Source organism: Chiloscyllium plagiosum, unplaced genomic scaffold (assembly GCF_037043375.1).
Source record: "Chiloscyllium plagiosum isolate Xiang-an unplaced genomic scaffold, Cpla_swu_hap1 HiC_scaffold_44, whole genome shotgun sequence".
NCBI lineage: Eukaryota > Metazoa > Chordata > Chondrichthyes > Orectolobiformes > Hemiscylliidae > Chiloscyllium > Chiloscyllium plagiosum.
The window spans coordinates 20689097-20712449 of record NW_028270182.1 but is presented as its reverse complement, the minus strand read 5'-3'; the positions used below and the strand labels follow the sequence as shown (position 1 = coordinate 20712449).

Here is a 23353-nt window from a genome sequence, read left to right as displayed (position 1 = left end):
GTGTGTGAATGTGTCTAAGGGTGTGTGTGTAAGTGTGTGTGTGAATGTAAGTATGTGTGTGTGAGTGTGTATGAGTGCGCGCGCGTGTGTGAGTGTGTGTGAGTGTGAGTGTGTGAGCGTGCGTGTTGTGAGTGTGTGAGTGTCTGTGTGTAAGTGTGTGTGTGAGTGTGTCTGAGTGTGTGTGTGAGGGTGTGTGTTGGTATGTGTGAGGGTGTGTGAGTGTGTGTGAGTGTGTGTGTGTGAGTGTGTGTGAGTGTGTGTGTGTGAGGGTGTGTGTGAGTGTGTGTGAGGGTGTGTGTGTGTGAGTGTGTGTGAGTGTATGTGTGAGTGTGTCAGAGGGTGTGTGAGTGTGAGTGTGTGTGTGTGAGTGTGTCTGTATGTGTGTGTGAGTGTGTCTGAGTGTGTGTGTCAGGGTGTATGTGTGAGAATGTGTGCATGAGTGTAAGTGTCTGTGTGTGAAGGTGTGTGAGTGTGAGGGTGTGTGTGTGAGTGTGAGTATGTGTGGGTGTGTGTGTGTGAGTGTATGCTTGAGTGTGTGTGAGGGGGTGTGTGCCAGTGTGTGTCTGTGTGAGTGTGTGTGAGTGAGAGAGAGAGTGTGTGAGTGTGTATGAGTGTGTGTGTGTGTGAGGGTGTGTGAATGTGAGTGTGAGTGTATGAGTGTGCGTGTGAGTGTCAGTGTGTGTAAGTGAGTGTGAGTGTGTGTGTAAGTGTGTGTGTGAGGGTGTGTGAGTGAGGGTGTATGTGAGGTTGTGTGCGTATGTATGAGGGTGTGTGTGTGAGTGTGAGTGAGGGTGTGTGTGAGTGTGTGAGAGAGTGTGTGTGTATGAGGGTGTGAGGGAGTGAGTGTGTGTGAGTGTGTGTGTGTGAGAGTGTGAGTGTGTGTGTATGAGTGTGTGTGAGTGAGCATGTGAGTGAGTGTGTGAGAGGGTGTGTGAGTGAGTGTGTGTGAGGGTGTGTGTTTGTATGTGTGAGTGTGTGTGAGTGTGTGTGAGTGTGCGTGTGTGTGTGAGTGTGCGTGAGGGTGTGTGTGTGAGTGTGGGTGTGAGGGTGTGTGTGTGAGTGTGTGTGAGTGTATGTGTGAGTGTATGTGTGAGTGTGTGTTTGAGTGTGTGTGTGAGTGTGTGTGAGGGTGTGTGTGTGAGTGTGTGTGTGTCAATGTGTGTCTACGTGAGTGTGTGCGAGTGAGAGACAGTGTGTGAGTGTGTACGAGTGCGTGTGTGTGAGCATGTGTGTGTGAGTGTGTGTGTGTAGGTGTGTGTGTGAGCGTGTCTGAGTGTGTGTGAGGGTGTGTGTTTGTATGTGTGAGGGTGTGTGAGTGTGTGTGAGTGTATGTGTGAGTGTGTTGGAGGGTGTGTGAGTGTGTGTGTGTGAGTGTGTGTGAGTGTGTCTGAGTGTGTGTGTCAGGGTGTGTGTGTGTGAATGTGTGCATGAGTGTAAGTGTGTGTGTGTGTGTGAAGGTGTGTGAGTGTGAGGATGTATGTGTGAGTGTGAGTGTGTGTGGGTGTGTGTGTGAGTGTGTGTTTGAGTGTGTGTGAGTGTGTGTGAGGGTGTGTGTGTCGGTGTGTGTGTGTGTCAATGTGTGTCTGTGTGAGTGTGTGTGAGTGAGAGAGAGTGTGTGTGAGTGTGTATGTGTGTGTGAGGGTGTGTGTGTGAGGGTGTGTGAATGTGAGTGTGAGTGTGTGAGTGTGCTTGTGAGTGTGAGTGTGTGTGTGAGTGAGTGTGAGTGTGAGTGTGTGTAAGTGTGTGTGTGAGGGGGTGTGAGTGAGGGTGTATGTGAGGTTGTATGCGTGTGTGTGTGACAGTGTGTGTGTTTGTGTGTGTGAGTGAGGGTGTGTGTGAGTGTGAGTGAGGGTGTGTGTGAGTGTGTGAGAGAGAGTGTGTGTATGAGGGTGTGAGGGAGTGAGTGTGTGTGAGTGTGTGTGTGTGAGGGTGTGAGTGTGTGTGTATGAGTGTGTGTGAGTGAGCATGTGAGTGAGTGTGTGAGAGGGTGTGTGTGAGTGTGTGAGAGAGTGTGTGTGTGTGAGGGTGTGAGTGTGTGTGTATGAGTGTGTGTGAGTGAGCATGTGAGTGAGTGTGTGAGAGGGTGTGTGAGTGAGTGTGAGTGTGCGTGTGTGTGTGTGAGTGTCTGAGTGTGTGTGTCAGGGTATGTGTGAGTGTGTATGTAAGTGTGTGAGAGTGTGTGTGTGTGTCAATGTGTGTCTGTGTGAGTGTGTGTGAGTGAGAGAGAGTGTGTGTGTGAGTGTGTATGAGTGCGTGTGTGTATGTATGTGTGAGGGTGCGTGTGTGAGTGTGTGTGAGTGTGTGAGTGTGCGTGTGAGTGAGTGTGACTGTGTGTGTGAGTGTGTGTGTAAGTGTGTGTGTGAGGGTGTGTGTGTTTGTGTGTGTGAGTGTGAGTGAGGGTGTGTGTGAGTGTGTGAGAGAGAGTGTGTGTATGAGGGTGTGAGGGAGTGAGTGTGTGTGAGTGTGTGTGTGAGGGTGTGAGTGTGTGTGTATGAGTGTGTGTGAGTGAGCATGTGAGTGAGTGTGTGAGAGGGTGTGTGTGAGTGTGTGAGAGAGTGTGTGTGTATGAGGGTGTGAGGGAGTGAGTGTGTGTGAGTGTGTGTGTGAGGGTGTGAGTGTGTGTGTATTAGGGTGTGAGGGAGTGAGTGTGTGTGAGTGTGTGTGTGAGGGTGTGAGTGTGTGTGTATGAGTGTGTGTGAGGGTGTGTGAGTGAGGGTGTGTGTGAGGTTGTGTGCGTGTGTGTGACAGTGTGTGTGTTTGTGTGTGTGAGTGAGGGTGTGTGTGAGTGTGAGTGAGGGAGTGTATGAGGGTGTGTGTGAGTGTGTGAGAGAGTGTGTGTGTATGAGGGTGTGAGGGAGTGAGTGTGTGTGAGTGTGTGTGTGTGAGGGTGTGAGTGTGTGTGTGAGTGAGCATGTGAGTGAGTGTGTGAGAGGGTGTGTGAGTGAATGTGTGTGTGAGGGTGTGTGAGTGTGCGTGTGTGTGTGAGTGTGTGTGAGAGTGTGTGAGTGTGCGTGTGTGTGTGAGTGTGCGTGTGTGTGTGTGAGTGTGTGTGAGTGTATGTGTGAGTGTGTCGGAGGGTGTGTGAGTGTGTGTGTGTGAGTGTGTGTGTGTGCGTGCTGTGAGTGTGTGTGTGTGTGAGTGTGTGTGCGTGTGAGTGTGTGTGTCAGGGTGTGTGTGTGAATGTGTGAATGAGTGTAAGTGTGTGTGTGTGAGGGTGTGTGAGTGTGAGGGTGTGTGTGTGAGTGTGCGTGTGTGAGGGTGTGTGTGTGTGAGTGTGTGTGTGGGTGTGTGTGTAAGTGTGTGTGTGAGTGTGTCTGAGTGTGTGTGCGTGTGAGTGTGTGTGTCAGGGTGTGTGTGTGAATGTGTGAATGAGTGTAAGTGTGTGTGTGTGAGGGTGTGTGAGTGTGAGGGTGTGTGTGTGTGTGCGTGTGTGAGGGTGTGTGTGTGTGAGTGTGTGTGTGGGTGTGTGTGTAAGTGTGTGTGTGAGTGTGTCTGAGTGTGTGTGAGTGTGAGTGTGTGTGTGAGGGTGTGTGTGTGAGGGTTTGTGAATGTGAGTGTGAGTGTGTGAGTGTGCGTGTTGTGAGTGTGTGTGTGAGTGTGTGTGTGGGTGTGTGTGTAAGTGTGTGTGTGAGTGTGCCTGAGTGTGTGTCAGGGTGGTGTGTGAATGTGTGTATGAGTGTAAGTGTGTGTGTGAGAGGGTGTGTGAGTGTGAGGGTGTGTGTGTGAGTGTGAGTCTGTGTGTGTGTGAGTGTGTGTGTGAGGGTGTGTGTGTGAGGGTTTGTGAATGTGAGTGTGAGTGTGCGTGTGAGTGTGAGTGTGTGTGTGAGTGAGTGTGAGTGTGAGTGTGTGTGTAAGTGTGTGTGTGAGGGTGTGTGAGTGAGGGTGTATGTGAGGTTGTGTGCGTGTGTATGAAGGTGTGTGTGTTTGTGTGTGTGAGTGAGGGTGTGTGTGTGAGTGTGAGTGAGGGTGTGTGAGGGTGTGTGTGAGTGTGTGAGAGAGTGTGTGTGTATGAGGGAGTGAGTGTGTGTGAGTGTGTGTGTGTGAGGGTGTGAGTGTGTGTATGAGTGTGTGTGAGTGAGCATGTGAGTGAGTGTGTGAGAGGGTGTGTGAGTGTGTGTGTGTGAGGGTGTGTGTTTGTATGTGTGAGTTTGTGTGAGTGTGTGTGAGTGTGCGTGTGAGTGTGCGTGAGGGTGTGTGTGTGAGGGTGTGGGTGTGTGAGTGTGTGTGTGTGAGTGTGTGTGTGTGAGGGTGTGTGTGTGAGTGTGTGTGAGTGTCTGTGTGAGTGTGTGTGAGGGTGTGTGTGTCAGTGTGTGTGAGTGTGTGTGTGTCAATGTGTGTCTAAGTGAGTGTGTGCGAGTGAGAGAGAGTGTGTGTGAGTGTGTACGGGTGCGTGTGTGTGTGTGAGGGTGTGTGAATCTGAGTGTGTGTGTGAGTGTGTGTGTGTAGGTGTGTGTGAGTGTGTCTGAGTGTGTGTGTGAGGGTGTGTGTTTGTATGTGTGAGTGTGTGTGAGTGTATGTGTGAGTGTGTTGGAGGGTGTGTGAGTGTGTGTGTGTGAGTGGGTGTGTAAGTGTGTGTGTGAGTATGTCTGAGTGTGTGTGTCAGGGTGTGTGTGTGTGAATGTGTGCATGAGTGTAAGTGTGTGTGTGTGTGAAGGTGTGTGAGTGTGAGGGTGTGTGTGTGAGTGTGTGTGTGTAGGTGTGTGTGAGTGTGTCTGAGTGTGTGTGTGAGGTTGTGTGTTTGTATGTGTGAGTGTGTGTGAGTGTATGTGTGAGTGTGTGAGGGTGTGTGAATGTGAGTGTGTGTGTGTGTGAGTGTGTGTGTGTAGGTGTGTGTGAGTGTGTCTGAGTGTGTGTGTGTGGGTGTGTGTTTGTATGTGTGAGTGTGTGTGAGTGTATGTGTGAGTGTGTTCGAGGGTGTGTGAGTGTGTGTGTGTGAGTGTGTGTGTAAGTGTGTGTGTGAGTATGTCTGAGTGTGTGTGTCAGGGTGTGTGTGTGTGAATGTGTGCATGAGTGTAAGTGTGTGTGTGTGTGTGAAGGTGTGTGAGTGTGAGGGTGTGTGTGTGTGAGTGTGTGTGTGTAGGTGTGTCTGAGTGTGTCTGAGTGTGTGTGAGGGTGTGTGTTTGTATGTGTGAGTGTGTGTGAGTGTATGTGTGAGTGTGTTGGAGGGTGTGTGAGTGTGAGTGTGTGTGTGTGAGTGTGTGTGTAAGTGTGTGTGTGAGTATGTCTGAGTGTGTGTGTCAGGGTGTGTGTGTGAATGTGTGCATGAGTGTAAGTGTGTGTGTGTGAAGGTGTGTGAGTGTGAGGGTGTGTGTGTGAGTGTGAGTGTGTGTGGGTGTGGGTGTGTGAGTGTGTGTTTGAGTGTGTGTGTGAGTGTGTGTGGGGGGGTCGGTGTGTGTGTGTGTCAATGTGTGTCTGTGTGAGTGTGTGTGAGTGAGAGAGAGTGTGTGTGAGTGTGTATGAGTGTGTGTGTGTGAGGGTGTGTGTGAGGGTGTGTGAATGTGAGTGTGAGTGTATGAGTGTGCGTGTGAGTGTGAGTGTGTGGGTGAGTGAGTGTGAGTGTGAGTGTGTGTAAGTGTGTGTGTGAGGGGGTGTGAGTGAGGGTGTATGTGAGGTTGTATGCGTGTGTGTGACGGTGTGTGTGTTTGTGTGTGTGAGTGAGGGTGTGTGTGTGAGTGTGAGTGAGGGTGTGTGTGAGGGTGTGTGTGAGTGTGTGAGAGAGTGTGTGTGTGAGGGTGTGAGTGTGTGTGTATGAGTGTGTGTGAGTGAGCATGTGAGTGAGTGTGTGAGAGGGTGTGTGAGTGAGTGTTGAGTGAGGGTGTGTGTTTGTATGTGTGAGTGTGTGTGTGTGTGAGTGTGTCTGAGTGTGTGTGTCAGGGTGTGTGTGTGTCAGGGTGTGTGTGTGTGAGTGTGTGTGAGTGTGTGTGTGTGTGAGTGTGTATGTAAGTGTGTGAGAGTCTGTGTGTGAGTGTGTGTGTGTGAGTGTGTGTGAGGGTGTGTGTGAGTGTGTATGTAAGTGTGTGAGAGTGTGTGAGAGTCTGTGTGTGAGTGTGTGTGTGTCAATGTGTGCCTGTGTGAGTGTGTGTGAGTGAGAGAGAGTGTGAGTGTGTATGTATGTGTGAGGGTGCGTGTGTGAGTGTGTGAGTGTGCGTGTGAGTGAGTGTGTGTGTGAGTGTGTGTGTAAGTGTGTGTGAGGGTGTGTGAGTGAGGGTGTATGTGAGGTTGTGTGTGTGTGTGAGGGTGTGTGTTTGTGTGTGTGAATGAGGGTGTGTGTGTGAGTGTGAGTGAGGGTGTGTGTGAGTGTGTGACAGAGTGTGTGTGTATGAGGGTGTGAGGGAGTGAGTGTGTGTGAGTGTGTGTGTGTGAGGGTGTGAGTGTGTGTGTGAGTGAGCATGTGAGTGAGTGTGTGAGAGGGTGTGTGAGTGAGTGCGTGTGTGAGTGTTTGTATGAGTGAGTGTGTGTGAATGTGTGTGAGTGTGCGTGTGTGTGTGAGTGTGCGTGTGTGTGTGTGAGTGTGTGTGAGTGTATGTGTGAGTGTGTCGGAGGGTGTGTGAGTGTGTGTGTGTGTGTCAGGGTGTGTGTGTGTGTGTGAATGTGTGAATGAGCGTAAGTGTGTGTGTGTGTGAGGGTGTGTGAGTGTGAGGGTGTGTGTGTGAGTGTGCGTGTGTGAGGATGTGTGTGTGAGTGTATGTGTGTGAGTGTGTGTGTAAGTGTGTGTGTGAGTGTGTCTGAGTGTGTGTGTCAGGGTGTGTGTGTGTGTGAATGTGTGTATGAATGTAAGTGTGTGTGTGAGAGGGTGTGTGAGTGTGAGGGTGTGTGTGTGAGTGTGAGTCTGTGTGTGTGTGTGTGAGTGTGTCTTTGAGTCTGTGTGTGTGTGAGTGTGTGTGTCAATGTGTGTCTGTGTGAGTGAGAGAGAGTGTGTGTGTGAGTGTGTATGAGTGTGTTTGTGTGTGTGTGTGTGAGGGTGTGTGTGTGAGTGTGTGTGTTGTGAGTGTGTGAGTGTGTGTGTGAGTGTGAGTGTGTGTGAGTTTGTGAGCGTGTGTCTGTATGAGTGTGTGTATGTCTGTGTGTGTGAGTCTGTGTGTGTGAGAGTGTGTGTGTATGTGTGTTTGTGTGTGTGTGAGTGTGTGAGTATGTGTGTGTGTGAGTGTGTGTGTGAGAGTGTGTGCGTATGTATGTGTGTGTGAGTATGTGTGAGTGTGTGAGTGTGTTTGTGTGAGTGTGTGTGTATGTGTGTGTGTGTGTGTGTGAGAGTGTGTGCGTATGTATGTGTGTGTGAGTATGTGTGAGTGTGTGAGTGTGTGTGTGTGTGTGTGTGTGTGAGTGTGTGTGTGAGTGTGTGTGTGAGTGTGTGTGTCAGGATGTGTGTCAGGGTGTGTATGTGTGAATGTGTGTGTGAATGTGAGTGTGTGTGTGAGTGTGTGTGTAAGGATGTCTATGAAGGTGTGTGAGTGAGGGTGTGTGAGGTTGTGTGTGTGTGAGTGTGTGTGTGTGTGTTTGTGTGTGTGCGTGTGTGTGAGGGTGTGTGTGTGGGGGTGTGAGTGAGAGTGTGTGTGTGAGTGTGTGAGTGGGTGTGTGAGGGTGTGTGTGAGTGTGTGAGAGAGTGTGTGTGTGTGAGGGTGTGAGGGAGTGAGTGTGTGTGAGTATGTGTGTGAGGGCGGGAGTGTGAGTGTGTGTGAGTGCGTGTGAGTGCGTGTGAGTGAGCATGTGAGTGAGTGTGTGTGATGGTGTGTGTGTATGTGTGAGAGTGTGTGAGAGTATGTGTGAGTGTGTGTGTATGGGTGTGTGTGTGTATGTGTGAGGGTGTGTGAGAGTGTGTGTGAGTGTGTGAATGTGCATGTGTGTGTGTGAGGGTTTGTGTGTGTATGTGTGAGGGTGTGTGAGAGTGTGTGTGAGTGTGAGTGTGTGTGTGGGTGTGTGTGTGTATGTGTGAGGGTGTGTGAGAGTGTGTGTGAGTGTGTGAGTGTGTGTGTGTGAGGGTGTGTGAGTGTGAGGGTGTGTGTGTGAGTGTGCGTGTGTGAGGGTGTGTGTGTGTGTGAGTGTATGTGTGAGTGTGTCGGAGGGTGTGTGAGTGTGAGTGTGTGTGTGTGTGCGTGTGTGAGTGTGCGTGTTGTGAGTGTGTGTGTGTGTGTGTGAGTGTGTGCGTGTGAGTGTGTCAGGGTGTGTGTGTGATGAATGTGTGTATGAGTATAAGTGTGTGTGTGAGAGGGTGTGTGAGTGTGAGGGTGTGTGTGTGAGTCTGTGTGTGTGTGTGTGTGTGTGAGTGTGTGTTTGAGTGTGTGTGTGTGAGTGTGTGTGAGTGTGTGTGAGTGAGAGAGAGTGTGTGTGTGAGTGTGTATGAGTGCGTTTGTGTGTGTGTGTGTGTGTGAGTGTGTGTGAGGGTGTGTGTGTGAGTGTGAGTGAGTGTGTGTGTTGTGAGTGTGTGAGTGTGTGTGTGAGTGTGAGTGTGTGTGAGTTTGTGAGCGTGTGTGTGTGTATGAGTGTGTGTATGTCTGTGTGGGTGAGTGTGTGTGTGTGAGAGTGTGTGTGTATGTGTGTTTGTGTGTGTGTATGTGTGTGTGTGAGTGTGTGTGTGTATGTATGTGTGTGTGAGTATGTGTGACTGTGTGAGAGTGTGTGTGAGTGCGTGTGTGTGAGTGTGTGTGTGAGTGTGTGTGTGAGTGTGTGTGTGTGAGTGTGTGTGTCAGGATGTGTGTCAGGGTGTGTATGTGTGAATGTGTGTGTGAATGTGAGTGTGTGTGAGTGTGTGTGTAAGAGTGTCTGTGAAGGTGTGTGAGTGAGGTTGTGTGTGAGGTTTTGTGTGTGTGAGTGTGTGTGTGTGAGGGTGTGTGTGTTTGTGTGTGTGCGTGTATGTGAGGGTGTGTGTGTGGGTGTGAGTGAGAGTGTGTGTGTCAGTGTGAGTGAGTGGGTGTGTTAGGGTGTGTGTGAGTGTGTGAGAGAGTGTGTGTGTGTGAGGGTGTGAGGGAGTGAGTGTGTGTGAGTATGTGTGTGAGGGCGGGAGTGTGAGTGTGTGTGAGTGTGTGTGAGTGAGCATGTGAGTGAGTGTGTGTGAGGGTGTGTGTGAGTGTGTGTGAGGGTTGTGTGTGAATGTGCGTGTGTGTGTGTGAGGGTTTGTGTGTGTATGTGTGAGGGTGTGTGAGGGTGTGTGTGAGTGTGGGTGTGTGTGAGTGTGTGAGGGTGTGTGTGTGAGGGTGTGTGTGTGTGAGTGTGAGTATATGTGTGTGTGTGTGTGTGACTTTGTGGGTGAGTGTGTGTGTGTGAGTGTTTGTGTGAGTGTGTGTGAGGGTGTGTGTGTGTGAGTGTGTGTATGAATATGTGTGCGTGTGTGTGTGTGTATGTGTGAGTGTGAGTGTGAGTGTGTGAGTGTCTGGGTGAGTGTGTGTGTGTGAGTGTGTGTGAGTGTGTGTGTGAATATGTGTGCGTGTGTGTGTGTGTATGTGTGAGTGTGAGTGTGAGTGTGTCAGTGTGTGTGAGTGTCTGGGTGAGTGTGTGTGTGTGAGTGTGTGTGAGTGTGTGTGTGTGAGTGTGTATGTAAGTGTGTGAGAGTGTGTGAGAGTCTGTGGGTGAGTGTGTGTGTGTGAGTGTGTGTGAGGGTGTGTGTGTGTGAGTGTGTATGTAAGTGTGTGAGAGTGTGAGAGTCTGTGGGTGAGCGTGAGTGTGAGTGTATGTGTGAGTGTGTGTGAGGGTGTGGGTGTGTGTGAGTGTGTGTGTAAGTGTGTGTGTGAGTGTGTGTGAGTGTGTGAGTGTGTGTGAGTGCGATTTGCTGTGCGAAATTACCCCATAGTGTTCAGGGATGTGTAGATTAGGGTGGATTGGCCATGCTAAATTGCCCATAGTGTTCAGGGATGTGTGGGTTAGGGTGGATTGGCCATGCTAAATTGCCCATAGTGTTCAGGGATGTGTGGGTTAGGGTGGATTTGCCATGGTAAATTACCCCATAGTGTTCAGGGATGTGTAGGTTAGGGTGGATTGGCCGTGCTAAATTGCCCATAGTGTTCAGGGATGTGTAGGTTAGGGTGGATTGGCCATGGTAAATTACCCCATAGTGTTCAGGGATGTGTGGGTTAGGGTGGATTGGCCGTGCTAAATTACCCCATAGTGTTCAGGGATGTGTAGGTTAGGGTGGATTTGCCGTGGGAAATTACCCCATAGTGTTCAGGGATGTGTAGGTTAGGGTGGGTTGGCCATGCTAAATTGCCCATAGTGTACAGGGATGTGTAGGTTAGGGTGGATTGGCCAAGCTAAATTACCCCATAGTGTTCAGGGATGTGTGGGTTACGGTGGATTGGCCGTGCTAAATTGCCCATAGTGTTCAGGGATGTGTAGGTTAGGGTGGATTTGCCATGCTAAATTGCCCATAGTGTACAGGGATGTGTAGGTTAGGGTGGATTGGCCAAGCTAAATTACCCCATAGTGTTCAGGGATGTGTAGGTTAGGGTGGATTTGCCATGCTAAATTGCCCATAGTGTACAGGGATGTGTAGGTTAGGGTGGATTGGCCAAGCTAAATTACCCCATAGTGTACAGGGATGTGTAGGTTAGGGTGGATTGGCCAAGCTAAATTACCCCATAGTGTTCAGGGATGTGCAGGTTAGGGTGGATTGGCCATGCTAAATTACCCGATAGTGTTCAGGGATGTGTAGGTTAGGGTGGATTGGCCATGCTAAATTGCCCATAGTGTTCAGGGATGTGTAGGTTAGGGTGGATTGGCCATGCTAAATTACCCCATAGTGTTCAGGGATGTGCAGGTTAGGGTGGATTGGCCATGCTAAATTACCCCATAGTGTTCAGGGATGTGTAGGTTAGGGTGGATTGGCCATGCTAAATTGCCCATAGTGTTCAGGGATGTGTAGGTTAGGGTGGATTGGCCAAGCTAAATTACCCCACAGTATTCTGGGATGTGTAGGTTAGGGTGGATTGGCCATGCTAAATTACCCCATAGTGTTCAGGGATGTGTAGGTTAGGGTGGATTGGCCATGCTAAATTACCCCACAGTATTCAGGGATGTGTAGGTTAGGGTGGATTGGCCATGCTAAATTGCCCCATAGTGTTCAGGGATGTGTAGGTTAGGGTGGATTGGCCATGCTAAATTACCCCATAGTGTTCAGGGATGTGTAGGTTAGGGTGGATTGGCCAAGCTAAATTACCCCATAGTATTCAGGGATGTGTAGGTTAGGGTGGATTGGCCATGCTAAATTACCCCATAGTGTTCAGGGATGTGTGGGTTAGGGAGGATTGGCCAAGCTAAATTACCCCACAGTATTCAGGGATGTGTAGGTTAGGGTGGATTGGCCATGCTAAATTACCCCATAGTGTTCAGGGATGTGTAGGTTAGGGTGGAATGGCCAAGCATAATTACCCTATAGTGTTCAGGGATGAGTAGGTTAGGGTGGATTGGCCATACTAAATTACCCTTTGTGTTCAGGGATATGCATGTTAAGGTGGACTGGCTGTGTAAAATTGCCCCATAGTGTTCAGGGATGTGTAGTTTGGGGTGGATTGGCCATGCTAAATTACCTCATAGTGTTCAGGGATGTGTCGGTTAGGGTGGATTGGCCATGCTAAATTACCCCATAGTATTCAGGGATGTTTAGGTTAGGGTGGATTGGCCAAGCTAAATTACCCCATAGTATTCAGGGATATTTAGGTTAGGGTGGATTGGCCGTGCAAAATTACCCATAGTGTTCAGGGATGTGCAGGTTAGGATGGATTGGCCATGCTAAATTGCCCCATAGTGGTCAGGGATGTGTAGGTTAGGGTAGATTGGCCGTGCTAAATTACCCCATAGTGTTCAGGGATGTGTAGGTTAGGGTGGATTGGCCAAGCTAAATTACCCATAGTGTTCAGGGATGTGCAGGTTAGGGTGGATTGGCCGTGCAAAATTACCCCATAGTGTTCAGGGATGTGTAGGTTAGGATGGATTGGCCATGCTACATTGCCCCACAGTGTTCAGGGATGTGTAGGTTAGGGTGGATTGTCCATGCTAAATTACCACATAGTGTTCAGCGATGTGTGTAGGTTAGGGTGAATTGGCCATGCTAAATTGTCCCATAGTGTTCACGGATGTGTAGGTTAGGGTGGATTGGCCATGCTAAATTATCCCATAGTGTTCAGGGATGTGTAGGTTAGGGTGGATTGTCCATGCTACATTGTCCCATAGTGTTCAGGGATGTGTAGGTTAGGGTGGGTTGGCCATGCTAAATTGCCCATAGTGTTCAGGGATGTGTCGGCGAGGGTGGATTGGCCGTGTTAAATTACCCAATAGTTGTCAGGGATATGTAGGTTAGGGTGGGTTGGCCATGCTAAATTACCCATAGTGTTCAGGGATGTGTGGGTTAGTGTGGATTGGCCAAGCTAAATTACCCTATAGTGTTCAGGGATGTGTAGGTTAGGGTGGATTGGCCATACTAAATTACCCTTTGTGTTCAGGGATATGCATGTTAAGGTGGACTGGCTATGTTAAATTGCCCCATAGTGTTCAGGGATGTGTAGTTTGGGGTGGATTGGCCACGCTAAGTTACCTCATAGTGTTCAGGGATGTGTCGGTTAGGGTGGATTGGCCATGCTAAATTGCCCCACAGTGTTCAGGGATATGTAGATTAGGGTGGATTGGCCATGCTAAATTACCCCATAGTGTTCACGGATGTGTAGGTTAGGGTGGATTGGCCATGCTAAATTACCCCATAGTGTTCAGGGATGTGCAGGTTAGGGTGGATTGGCCATGCTAAATTACCCTATAGTGTTCAGGGTTGTGTAGGTTAGGGTGGATTTGCCGTGCTAAATTGCCCCATAGTGTTCAGGGATGTGTAGGTTAGGGTGGGTTGGCCATGCTAAATTGCCCCATAGTGTTCAGGGATGTGTAGGTTCGGGCGGATTTGCCATGCTAAATTACCCCATAGTGTTCAGCGATGTGCAGGTTAGGGCGGATTTGCCATGCTAAATTACCCCATAGTATTCAGGGATGAGTCGGTTAGGTTGGATTGGCCATGCTAAATTACCCCATAGTGTTCAGGGATGTGTAGGTTCATGTGGGTTGGCCGTGCTAAATTGTCCCATATTGTTCAGGGATGTGTAGGTTAGGGTCTCATGGCCGTGCTATAATGCCCCACAGTGTTCAGGGATATGTAGGTTAGGGTGGATTGGCCATGCTAAATTACCCCATAGTGTTCAGGGATGTGTAGGTTAGGGTGGGTTGGCCATGCTAAATTACCCCATAGTGTTCAGGGATGTGTAGGTTAGGTTGGATAGGCCGTGCTAAATTACCCCATAGTGTTCAGGGATGTGTAGGTTAGGGTGGTTTGGCCATGCTAAATTACCCCATAGTGTTCAGGGATGTGTGGTTTAGGGTGGATTGGCCATGCTAAATTACTCTATAGTGTTCAGGGATGTGTAGGTTAGGGTGGATTGGCCATGCTAAATTACCCCATAGTGTTCAGGGATGTGTGGGTTAGGGTGGATTGGCCATGCTAAATTACCCTATAGTGTTCAGGGATGTGTAGGTTAGGGTGGATTGGCCATGCTAAATTACCCTATAGTGTTCAGGGATGTGTAGGTTAGGGTGGATTGGCCATGCTAAATTACCCCATAGTGTTCAGGGATGTGTGGGTTAGGGTGGATTGGCCATGCTAAATTACCCTATAGTGTTCAGGGATGTGTAGGTTAGGGTGGATTGGCCATGCTCAATTACCCCATAGTGTTCATGGATGTGTGGGTTAGGGTGGATTGGCCGTGCTAAATTACGCAATAGTTGTCAGGGATGTGTAGGTTAGGGTAGTTTGGCCATGCTAAAATGCCCCATAGTGTTCAGGGATGTGTAGGTTAGGGTGAGTTGGCCGTGCTAAAATGCCCCATAGTGTTCAGGGATGTGTACGTCTGGGTGGATTGGCCGTGCTAAATTACCCCATAGTGTTCAGGGATGTGTGGGTTAGGGCAGATTGTCCATGCTAAATTACCCCATAGTGTTCAGGGATGTGTAGTTTAGGGTGGACTGGCCATACTAAATTACCCATAGTGTTCAGGGATATGCATGTTAAGGTGGACTGGCCGTGTTAAATTGTCCCATAGTGTTCAGGGATGTGTAGTTGGGGGTGGATTGGCCACGCTAAATTACCCCATAGTGTTCACGGATGTGTAGGTTAGGGTGGATTGGCCATGCTAAATTGTCCCATAGTGTTCAGGGATGTGTGGGTTAGGATGGATTGACCATGCTAAATTGCCCCATAGTGTTCAGGGATGTGTAGGTTAGGGTGGATTGGCCGTGCTAAATTGTCCCATAGTGTTCACGGATGTGTGGGTTAGGATGGATTGGCCATGCTAAATTACCCCATAGTGTTCAGGGATGTGTAGGTTAGGGTGGATTGGCCATGCTAAATTGTCCCATGGTGTTCAAGGATGTGTAGGTTAGGGTGGATTGGCCATGCTAAATTACCCCATAGTGTTCACGGATGTGTAGGTTAGGGTGGATTGGCCATGCTAAATTGTCCCATGGTGTTCAAGGATGTGTAGATTAGGGTGGATTGGCCATGCTAAATTACCCCATAGTGTTCAGGGATGTGTGGGTTCGGATGGCTTGGCCATGCTAAATTACCCCATAGTGTTCAGGGATGTGTAGTTTAGGGTGGATTGGCCATGCTAAATTGTCCCATAGTGTTCAGGGATGTGTAGGTTAGGATGGATGGGCTACGCTAAATTGTCCCATAATTTCAGGGAAGTGTAGGTTAGGTTGGATTGGCCATGCTTAATTACCCCATAGTGTTCAGGGATGTGTAGTTGGGGGTGGATTGGCCATGCTAAATTACCCCATAGTTTTCAGGGATGTGTAGTTTAGGGTGGACTGGCCATACTAAATTACCCATAATGTTCAGGGATATGCATGTTAGGGTGGACTGGCCGTGTTAAATTGTCCCATAGTGTTCAGGGATGTGTAGTTGGGGGTGGATTGGCCATGCTAAATTACCCCATAGTGTTCAGGGATGTGTAGGTTAGGGTGGATTGGCCATGCTAAATTACCCCATAGTATTCAGGGATGTGTAGATTAGGGTGGATTGGCTATGCTAAATTGTCCCTTAATGTTCAGGGATGTGTAGGTTTGGATGGATTGGCCATGCTAAATTACCCCATAGTGTTCAGGGATGTGTAGATTAGGGTGGATTGGCCATGCTAAATTGCCCTATAGTGTTCAGGGATGTGTAGATTAGGGTGGATTGGCCGTGCTAAATTACCCTATAGTGTTCAGGGATGTGTAGATTAGGGTGGATTGGCCATGCTAAATTGCCCCATAGTGTTCAGGGTTTGTAGGTTAGGGTGAATTGGCCATGGTAAATTGCCCCATAGTGTTCAGGGATGTGTAGGTTAGGGCAGATTGGCCATGCTAAATTGTCCCATAGTGTTCAGGGATGTGTAGGTTAGGGTGGATTGGCCATGCTAAATTACCCCATAGTGTTCAGGGATGTGTAGGTTAGGTTGGATTGGCCATGCTAAATTACCCCATAGTGTTCAGGGATGTGTAGTTTAGGGTGGAATGGCCATGCTAAATTGTCCCATAGTGTTCAGGGATGTGTAGGTTAGGGTGGATTGGCCATGTTAAATTGTCCCATAGTGTTCAGGGATGTGTAGGTTAGGGTGGATTGGCCATGCTAAATTACCCCATAGTGTTCAGGGATGTGTAGGTTAGGGTGGATTGGCCATGTTAAATTACCCCATAGTGTTCAGGGATGTGTAGGTTAGGGTGGATTGGCCATGCTAAATTACCCCATAGTGTTCAGGGATGTGTAGGTTAGGGTGGATTGGCCATGTTAAATTACCCCATAGTGTTCAGGGATGTGTAGGTTAGGGTGGATTGGCCGTGCTAAATTACCCCATAGTGTTCAGGGATGTGTAGGTTAGGGTGGATTGGCCATGCTAAATTGCCCCATAGTGTTCAGGGATGTGTGGGTTAGGGGAGATTGTCTGTCCTAAATATCCCCATTTTGTTGAGGGATGTATACGTTTGGGGCAGATGTCTGATTATAAGGTCAGGAATGGATCTAGGTGGGTTACTCTTCTGATGGTTGGTGTAGCCCTGTTGGGCCGAAGGGCCTTTTTCCACACAGTGGGGATTCTAACCTATGAAAAGAGCTGCTGTGACAGACATATGGGTGTGATAACCCCCTGAAGGACACTCATTGCATGCCCCCCTCACCCTCCCCCTAGAGTGGACCTGGCACTGTCCCCACTGGGTCAGGATGGGGTTCGTCAGCCGAGACTGCAGACCACACAAGGTGCTGTCAGCTTTTATTCCCTCAATTAGCCAAGGCACTTCCAGAAGTGTGGCAAGTTGGACCACTCATAAGGATTTGCTTATTGTCGCCAGGAAGAGAATTAGCTCGCAGTTTTATAAACCTCGATGTCAGACTGAACTCGCTTATGCTGTTCCCACATTGAGGTCGTTCCAACACTGAGACAGCGTGACTCTGTGACCAAACACTCCCAGTTTAGTTGATAAATAACCACCTTTTCATCCTGTGCACTCTGTCTCCTTTTTCACAGCCGTTCAGATCATTACTGCTGATTTTAAACACTTCATTAAACAGACACATATTTGTTCAGACACAAAAATATTAAGAGCACTGACCCTCATCCGTTTGAACTTTAAGGCCAGGTCATTCAGGAGAGATATTAAGAAGCATTTTCGCACACAAAGGGTGGGAGAGGTTTGGAACTCTCTTTCACAAGCGGCGGTGGACACTGGATCAGCTCAAGGGGTTGGCTGCTCTACTCCCAGTCCAATGTTCCTCCTCAGTCACCATCTGACTTCTCAATCGGGCAGTTATAAAATAAAGAAGTGTCACTTCACGTTGGTGAACCCAGCACACTCGGCCATTTTCGGTTGTGACAGGTTGGAGTCAAGGCTAAGTGTTCCCTAATTTTTATTATAAGACAGGTTAGTAGTTAGTAAACAGTGGTTGTATTGTAATCCGTGTATTTTTTCCCCTCTTTATTACACTAGTATTTGTTATCGGTTGTATTTTCAATAACTTTATATTTTTGTAAAGTTAAAAAAGTTTTTTTTGATTCATCAAGAAAAGTGTGACATCAGTTTCGATAGCAGGAAGGGGGACAGAATCTGCTGAAGGTGCTGAACGGCCTGCTCCTCAGTCTTGTGAACTTCGAACGGGTCAGTGGCAGAATGGTATCGTCCACCTCCCCGCTCAAGCCACAGGTAGTTCAGGCCGGCTGACCAAACTAGGGAGCATTCCCATGGGGGTGGTCAGAGGGGATGGCGCTGGGGCAGGAGGGGAATAGGTTTGGCAGCCCTCAGTGAGCATCCAGATGGCCTACCAGAGCGGGGGATAATTGAGTCATAGAGATGTACAGCACGGAAGCAGACCCTTCGGCCCGACCCGTCCATGCCGACCAGATATCCCAACCCAATCTGCCAGCACCCGGCCCATATCCCTCCAAACCCTTCCTATTCATATACCCATCCAAATGCCTCTTAAATGTTGTAATTGTACCAGCCTCCAGCACATCCTCTGGCAGCTCATTCCATACACGTACCACCCTCTGTGTGAAAAAGTTGCCCCTTGGATCCCTTTTATATCTTTCCCCTCTCACCTTAAACCAAATAAAATTGAAATGAAGTTACTCATTTCACAATGTGCCTTTTTATTTGTTAAAAATACATAATAATTAAATACATAATAACTTCCTTCCAGTTTCATGCAAATTCTGTACAAATACCAATATGATATGATTTACAGTGCTGGTTAAATCAAGCAATTCATTCGAGAACACAGATATTGGAAATCACAGGCTGGAACATTCCTCCACACAAACACGATTATGGGGTGAAATTTGATCTTGGGTGGCAGCAAACATTAGCTTCCTAGTTTTTGTCCATTTCTAAGCAGTGGGCTTCCACGGCTGAACCTAACCGTTTACCATCACACAGGATGGCAAAGTGACTCAAGATTCAAGTGGGGACTATCCTTAATTGCGTCCGAGCTGGTAGTTTACTTGGGGAGGAACTGAGAGCCTTCCTCTGAAACCACTGGGGGATTTCCCTGTCCAGAGCCGACGAATCATGAATTTAAGCAGTTGGAAAGATGACAGCGATTCTGACCACCATGAACGGATCTCCCCCCCCCCCCACCACAATTCCAATTTTCCTTAATCAACAGGAAACAAAATGTGGGGGGGGAGGGGAGGGGGGCAGAGTTTGGTTTGGGGGAAGAGTTTCTTCAGTTTGTTAACTACTTAAAGATTGACCAGTCAGGGAGCTTGTTAGAGGTAGACATAAAACTGGGAAGGGAGCAGGTATTAAAAATAATGTGCTGGTAAGCTGGCAATAATCAGTTTTAGAATTTGTTGCCGAAACAGGAATTACTGGCGAAACTCGAGCGGTCGGGCAGAGTTGACGTTTCAAGTTGGCTGACTCTTCACCAGAACTTGAGTGTGGTATCTCTTTTATTCCCTCTCCCACTGCATGACGGGACTACCCCCCTCCCCCTCGCCCACAACTCCGCACCCCTCCAGCCCCAGTCTGCTGTGACCAGGCGGGCTCTATCTATCACAGGTATTGGGAGATCCCAGACTCCCCAAAGCCAGTGTGTATTCTCTGTAGCACTTGGCAACTTGGGCAGCTGAAGAGCTGATTAAACATTAACAAGTTGTCTTTCCTGACAGCACTTTCATCATGGCTATGACTCACAGATTTGGAAGCATGCCACATGAGAAGGCACGGTGACTCAGTGGTTAGCAGCGGCAGGGACTGGGTTCGATTCCAGCTTTGAGGGCGACTGTCTGTGTGGACTGTGCACATTCTCCCCGTGTCTGTGCGGGTTTGCTCTGGTTTCCTCCCACAGTCCAAAGATGCGCAGGTCGGGGTGAATTGACCGTGCTAAATTGTCCAGAGTGTTAGATGGGTTAGCCATGGGAAATGCAGGGCGATAGTGGGTGGGTCTGGATGAGACGCTCTTCAGGGGTTCACTGCTGACCTGATGGGCCAAAGGGCCACACTGTAGGGATTTGATGAAATCCCTGAAGAAGGGCTCATGCCCGAAACGTCGATTCTCCTGCTCCTTGGATGCTGCCTGACCTGCTGCGTTTTTCCAGCAACACATTTTCGGCTTTGGTGAGATTGAGGCAGACAGTGGGCTGTTGCCATGCCAACAGGAAAACACCACCGTTTAAAAGAAACAGCTGCAATTTAAAAGTCTTCAATGAGGATCGCAGGGAAAGCTAGATTGGAAGGCTTAAACTCACCATAAAGCCTGGCGCAAACATCTCACTCTAGGGATTGGTCACTGAACTCAACATCGCCCTCAAAACCCAACAAATGAAAGATCACCACAGTGGTGGGGAGGGGCATGGTCTCAGCGGTCAGCACTGCTGCCTCACAGCGCCAGGGACCCGGGTTCGATTCCAGCCTCGGGCCACTGTCAGTGTGGAGTTTGCACATTCTCCCCCCCCACCTCCGTGTCTGTGTGGGTTTCCTCCCACAGTCCAAAAACATCGGGTGAGGTGGCCATGTTAAATTGCCCCTTAGTGTTCAGGGACGTGTAGGTCCGATGCATCAATCAGGGGTAAATGTGGAGTAATAGGTTAGGGGGAATGGGATATGCTTCAGAGCATCAGTGTGGGCTTGTTCAGCTCCTCTGTTTTCCCTGAAGGAATTCAGGAACCCGACTTGGGACTAACCAACGTTTCATAAGAGATTTCACATAACTTCATGGAGACCGCATTCCTCTCTGTGTGAAACTGAGCACTCCCCTCGTTTTTATGAACAATCTGCTGAACTGGCGCCTTTAAGGACTTCTGTACTGTATATAAACACTGTCCTCTCAGGCCCAGTTCTGAGTGAAGCAATATTAGGCCCAGGCCTAAATCTAGCTCCCACAGTCCCACTTGACATTGAGGTCTAGCTGTCTTCGGCCTGTCTGGCTGGGAGGGAAACCCTCTCCAGGAAGGGGAGGTTGTTTCAGGATTTGTTTTTGGTGGGTGGGTGGGTGGGAAGTTGACGGCTCTCACAACGTCCGCACCTTCCAGATGCTGCCTGGCTTGCTGTGTTCTTCCGGCCTCCTGCCTGTCTACTTTGGATTCCAGCACCCGCAGTTTGTTCATGGCCTCCACACAAGCTCAGTCCCCCTGCACAGGAGAGCAGCGGATGTCCACTACTCCTTGCCTCCTCCTGGGCTCTCTGGTCAACCCCGCTCCTGCTCCTGGCTTCACCCCAGGGTGTTTGGGGAGGGGGTGCGGCTCTCTTCCGACGCACATTAAATGAGGTGAAAACTCGCCATCAGAACCATATCGCGCATGTCCACACACACAGCTGAAAAGTTGAGAAACAGGGATCAGATTAGATTAGATTCCCTACAGTGTGAAAACAGACCCTTCGGCCCAACCAGTCCAAGAGTAACCCACCCCCCCCCTCCGACTAATACACCTAACACTTTGGGCAATTTAGCACAGCCAATCCACCTCTTTGGACGGTGGGAGGAAACCCACGCAGACCCGGGGAGAATGTGCAAACTCCACACAGACAGTCTGCCCGAGGCTGGAATCGAACCTGGGACCCTGGTGCTGTGGGGCAGCAGTGCTAACCACTGAGCCACCGTGCCGCCCTGAGAGCTCCAGCCCCTTCACGTTGCACCATTCCCGCGATGTTTTCCCTTTATGAAAGTTCCTGTTGAATCTGCCCTTCCAAAGCGGCGTGTTTGTAGCTCATGGCAACCCGCTGAGTTAAACACATCCCCCTCCTGTCGCCCCAGGCTGTGTCCTGACTGACTAGGTTAAAGCTATGTCGCCATGGTTACCAAAACACCGCCCTGTGCAAACCTGAGCTATCTTGAGAATGGAATTTAAAAGAAGTTCTGGGATTTACATATCGAAGAACAGAAAGCAGCCTATCCCATTGTGAAAGATGAAAGCTTTAATCTACGAATGTTTACTGTGTCACATCTCCATGGCACTGGACTCCTTTGACTATAAAGCCTGTGAGTATGATCCACAACCATCTGATTAAGGAGCAGCGCTCCGAAAGCTAGTGCTTCCAAATAAACCTGTTGGACTATCGCCTGGCGGTGTGGGATTTTTCACTTTGTACACCCTCCCCCACCCCCCCCCCACCCCCCCAGTCCAACACCGGCTCCTCCAAGTTTGTACAAACAGTTTCTCCCCGTTCCCTCCATCGAAACTCTCCCAGATTACAGAGGGTAGGGATTAAATCACTTCTTAGTCCTCTCTGCCCCAGGCAGTAGCAGTCCCAACTCCTCTGCCTTCCCTGAAGGAATTCCGGAACCTGACTTGGGACTAACCGACATTGCAGAAGACGTTTCGTGTCACGTCCCGTCAGTTAGAGTTGATGTGGAAAACCTAGCAGTTCCCCCCCTCCCACCGTTTTTATGAACAATCTGCTGAATTGGAGCTGGCAGCTTTCAGGACTGTCCCTCTTCCCATGCTCCCCGGTAAAATTGTGCCATTTATCCCGGATCACGTTCTCTCTCCTGAGGCGAGATGGTCATAATCCCAGGGAATCATTGGACTGCCCACTCAGAGAGAGAGAGAGAGAGAGAGAGAGGACTGATGATAACCCACCCTGCAAGCCACCACACTTCAGGTGTGAGGGGTCATCTCAGTCAGTATGAGGATTTGAACCTGTGTTTCTGGCACCATTTTACTTCGTCAACTAGACATCTGGGTAAACTAAAGTGCCATTCCCTTCTCACTTTCTGTGAGTACCCCTGTCCCTGTCCAGTCTAACCCTCATGGGTTTGTAGCTGTGGTGTCAGTGGAATTGGTTCGATCTGTCTTTGACTGAGGGAATGGGTGGGGGGGTTCCTTCTCGTTCCCCAGCGATGGGCGTCAGGTTTCTTTGGTAAAGGACACGAGGTGTTGTTGGAAGTAATAGATTTCGCCCCAAACCAACGTGGCTCACCCCGCCATTCATTCGGCAAGTTGGAGCAGCAGTTAGATGCCATGGTGAGTTGTCATGAGAGCAGGACCCACACCCCCTCCCCCCAACCACCACCCCCACACCTCCCCAGCACGATGGAGCCATTGGGGCAATGGCGTGAAAATTGCACCCTGTAACCTCAATGTAGGTGGGTGGGTGGGGCAGGTAGGAGCATCATGTTGGCTGGTTCAGGTCAGTCCCCTCCCCCACACCTCATGGCGTCTGGTGACAACCCTGAGACCGATGGGCAAGTGGGATAGGGAGCGACCTCTCCCCAGTCTCTCAGCCGATGCCATTCCCGACTTGGTCACCCTGAAAACCGCGGTCGATGTGGCCAGCTGCCTGGCTGCTTGCCTTCTGCGGGAGCGGGGGCCATTCGGCCCCTCTAGCCCACTCGACGAGCTGACCTCCTGCTGGCTTCCCACCTGTACGGATTGGGTGCCAATCACCCGGGCCGATGACCCGAAACCTGCACCCCGCGCCCCCAAACCCGCCACCCCCACACCTCCCCAGCCCCTTCTCCTCACCGTCGGACGTCGGGTGTCTCAGGCCACCAAGTCCCAGTCTCCTCTTCAGGCTCCTCACCCACCGCTTGGGCCCTCGCTCGGCGATCGACTCAGGGCCTCGTTCGGTCAGCGCCAGGCGGTCAAGGGTCGGGTCCACGGGGAACGGAAGCTCGCCGCCCGCTGGCAAGGCCTGGGCTGGCTGGCGGCACAGCGGGCACGGCAACTCATAAACGCCCGAGCCCCTGCGCTCCGCCGAGGACAGCAGGGTGAGGAGGCACTGGCTGCAGAAGATGTGCCCACAGGGCAGGATCCTGGGGCTCCGAGTCCGCCTGGCATAGGGGCAGTAACAGATGCTGCACTCTGTGTCTGCTGGCATTCTCGAGGATAGAGCAGGAGCTTTGTGTGTGTGTCAGAACAGACGAGCCCTGCTTTTATAGCAGAGCTCCTGGTGATGATTCATTCAAAGCAGTGATCTCACCGAGGGCGAATGGGCAAATTCTTTCGGTCATCAGCAAGGGACGATGGCCAAGTTTTGCAACGTGCCTGGTTAATGCTTTCCTCCTCCAGCTGCCAATGCATTTTCGGAAGCAATGATTGACAGACCCTCGCACTCTCGAAATCCAAGATCACGGCTTCCAGTAAACCAGAGGCAAGTACAGTAGTAACCAACTGCAGAAACAAACAGGCTGCAGCTCCCTTCTGAAACCCAAAAGGACAAGTGGGAGCAGTGGAACTCATTCACAGGATAACCGGCTCTTCCACTGAGGGTCAGTGTTGAGGGAGTGCCGCACTGACAGAGGGTCAGTACTGAGGGAGTGCCACACTGTCAGTGGGTCAGTGCTGAGGGAGTGCCGCACTGTCAGAGGGTCAGTGCTGAGGGAGTGCCACACTGTCAGTGGGTCAGTGCTGAGGGAGTG

General features: G+C 50.0%; 2 protein-coding genes across 2 annotated transcripts in view; both read right to left on the bottom strand.

The window, feature by feature from the left end:
* LOC122548292 (E3 ubiquitin-protein ligase rnf152) overlaps positions 1-16795 on the bottom strand; it is a 61515-nt gene extending 44720 nt beyond the window's left edge. Inside the window, exon 1 of the mRNA XM_087983060.1 lies at positions 16609-16795. The gene's annotated coding sequence lies outside the window, so the exon portion shown is untranslated. The remainder of the gene's footprint in view (positions 1-16608) is intronic.
* Positions 16796-17622: 827 nt separating this feature from the next.
* Positions 17623-22827, bottom strand: LOC122548359 (E3 ubiquitin-protein ligase RNF183-like). The gene is made up of 2 exons (XM_043686903.2): positions 22458-22827; positions 17623-20307 (listed from the first exon to the last, which is right to left on the bottom strand). The coding sequence occupies exons 1-2, from the start codon at positions 22810-22812 to the stop codon at positions 20252-20254; spliced, it is 411 nt and encodes a 136-aa protein (XP_043542838.2). The 5' UTR covers positions 22813-22827; the 3' UTR covers positions 17623-20251.
* Between the last annotated feature and the right edge of the window lie 526 nt (positions 22828-23353).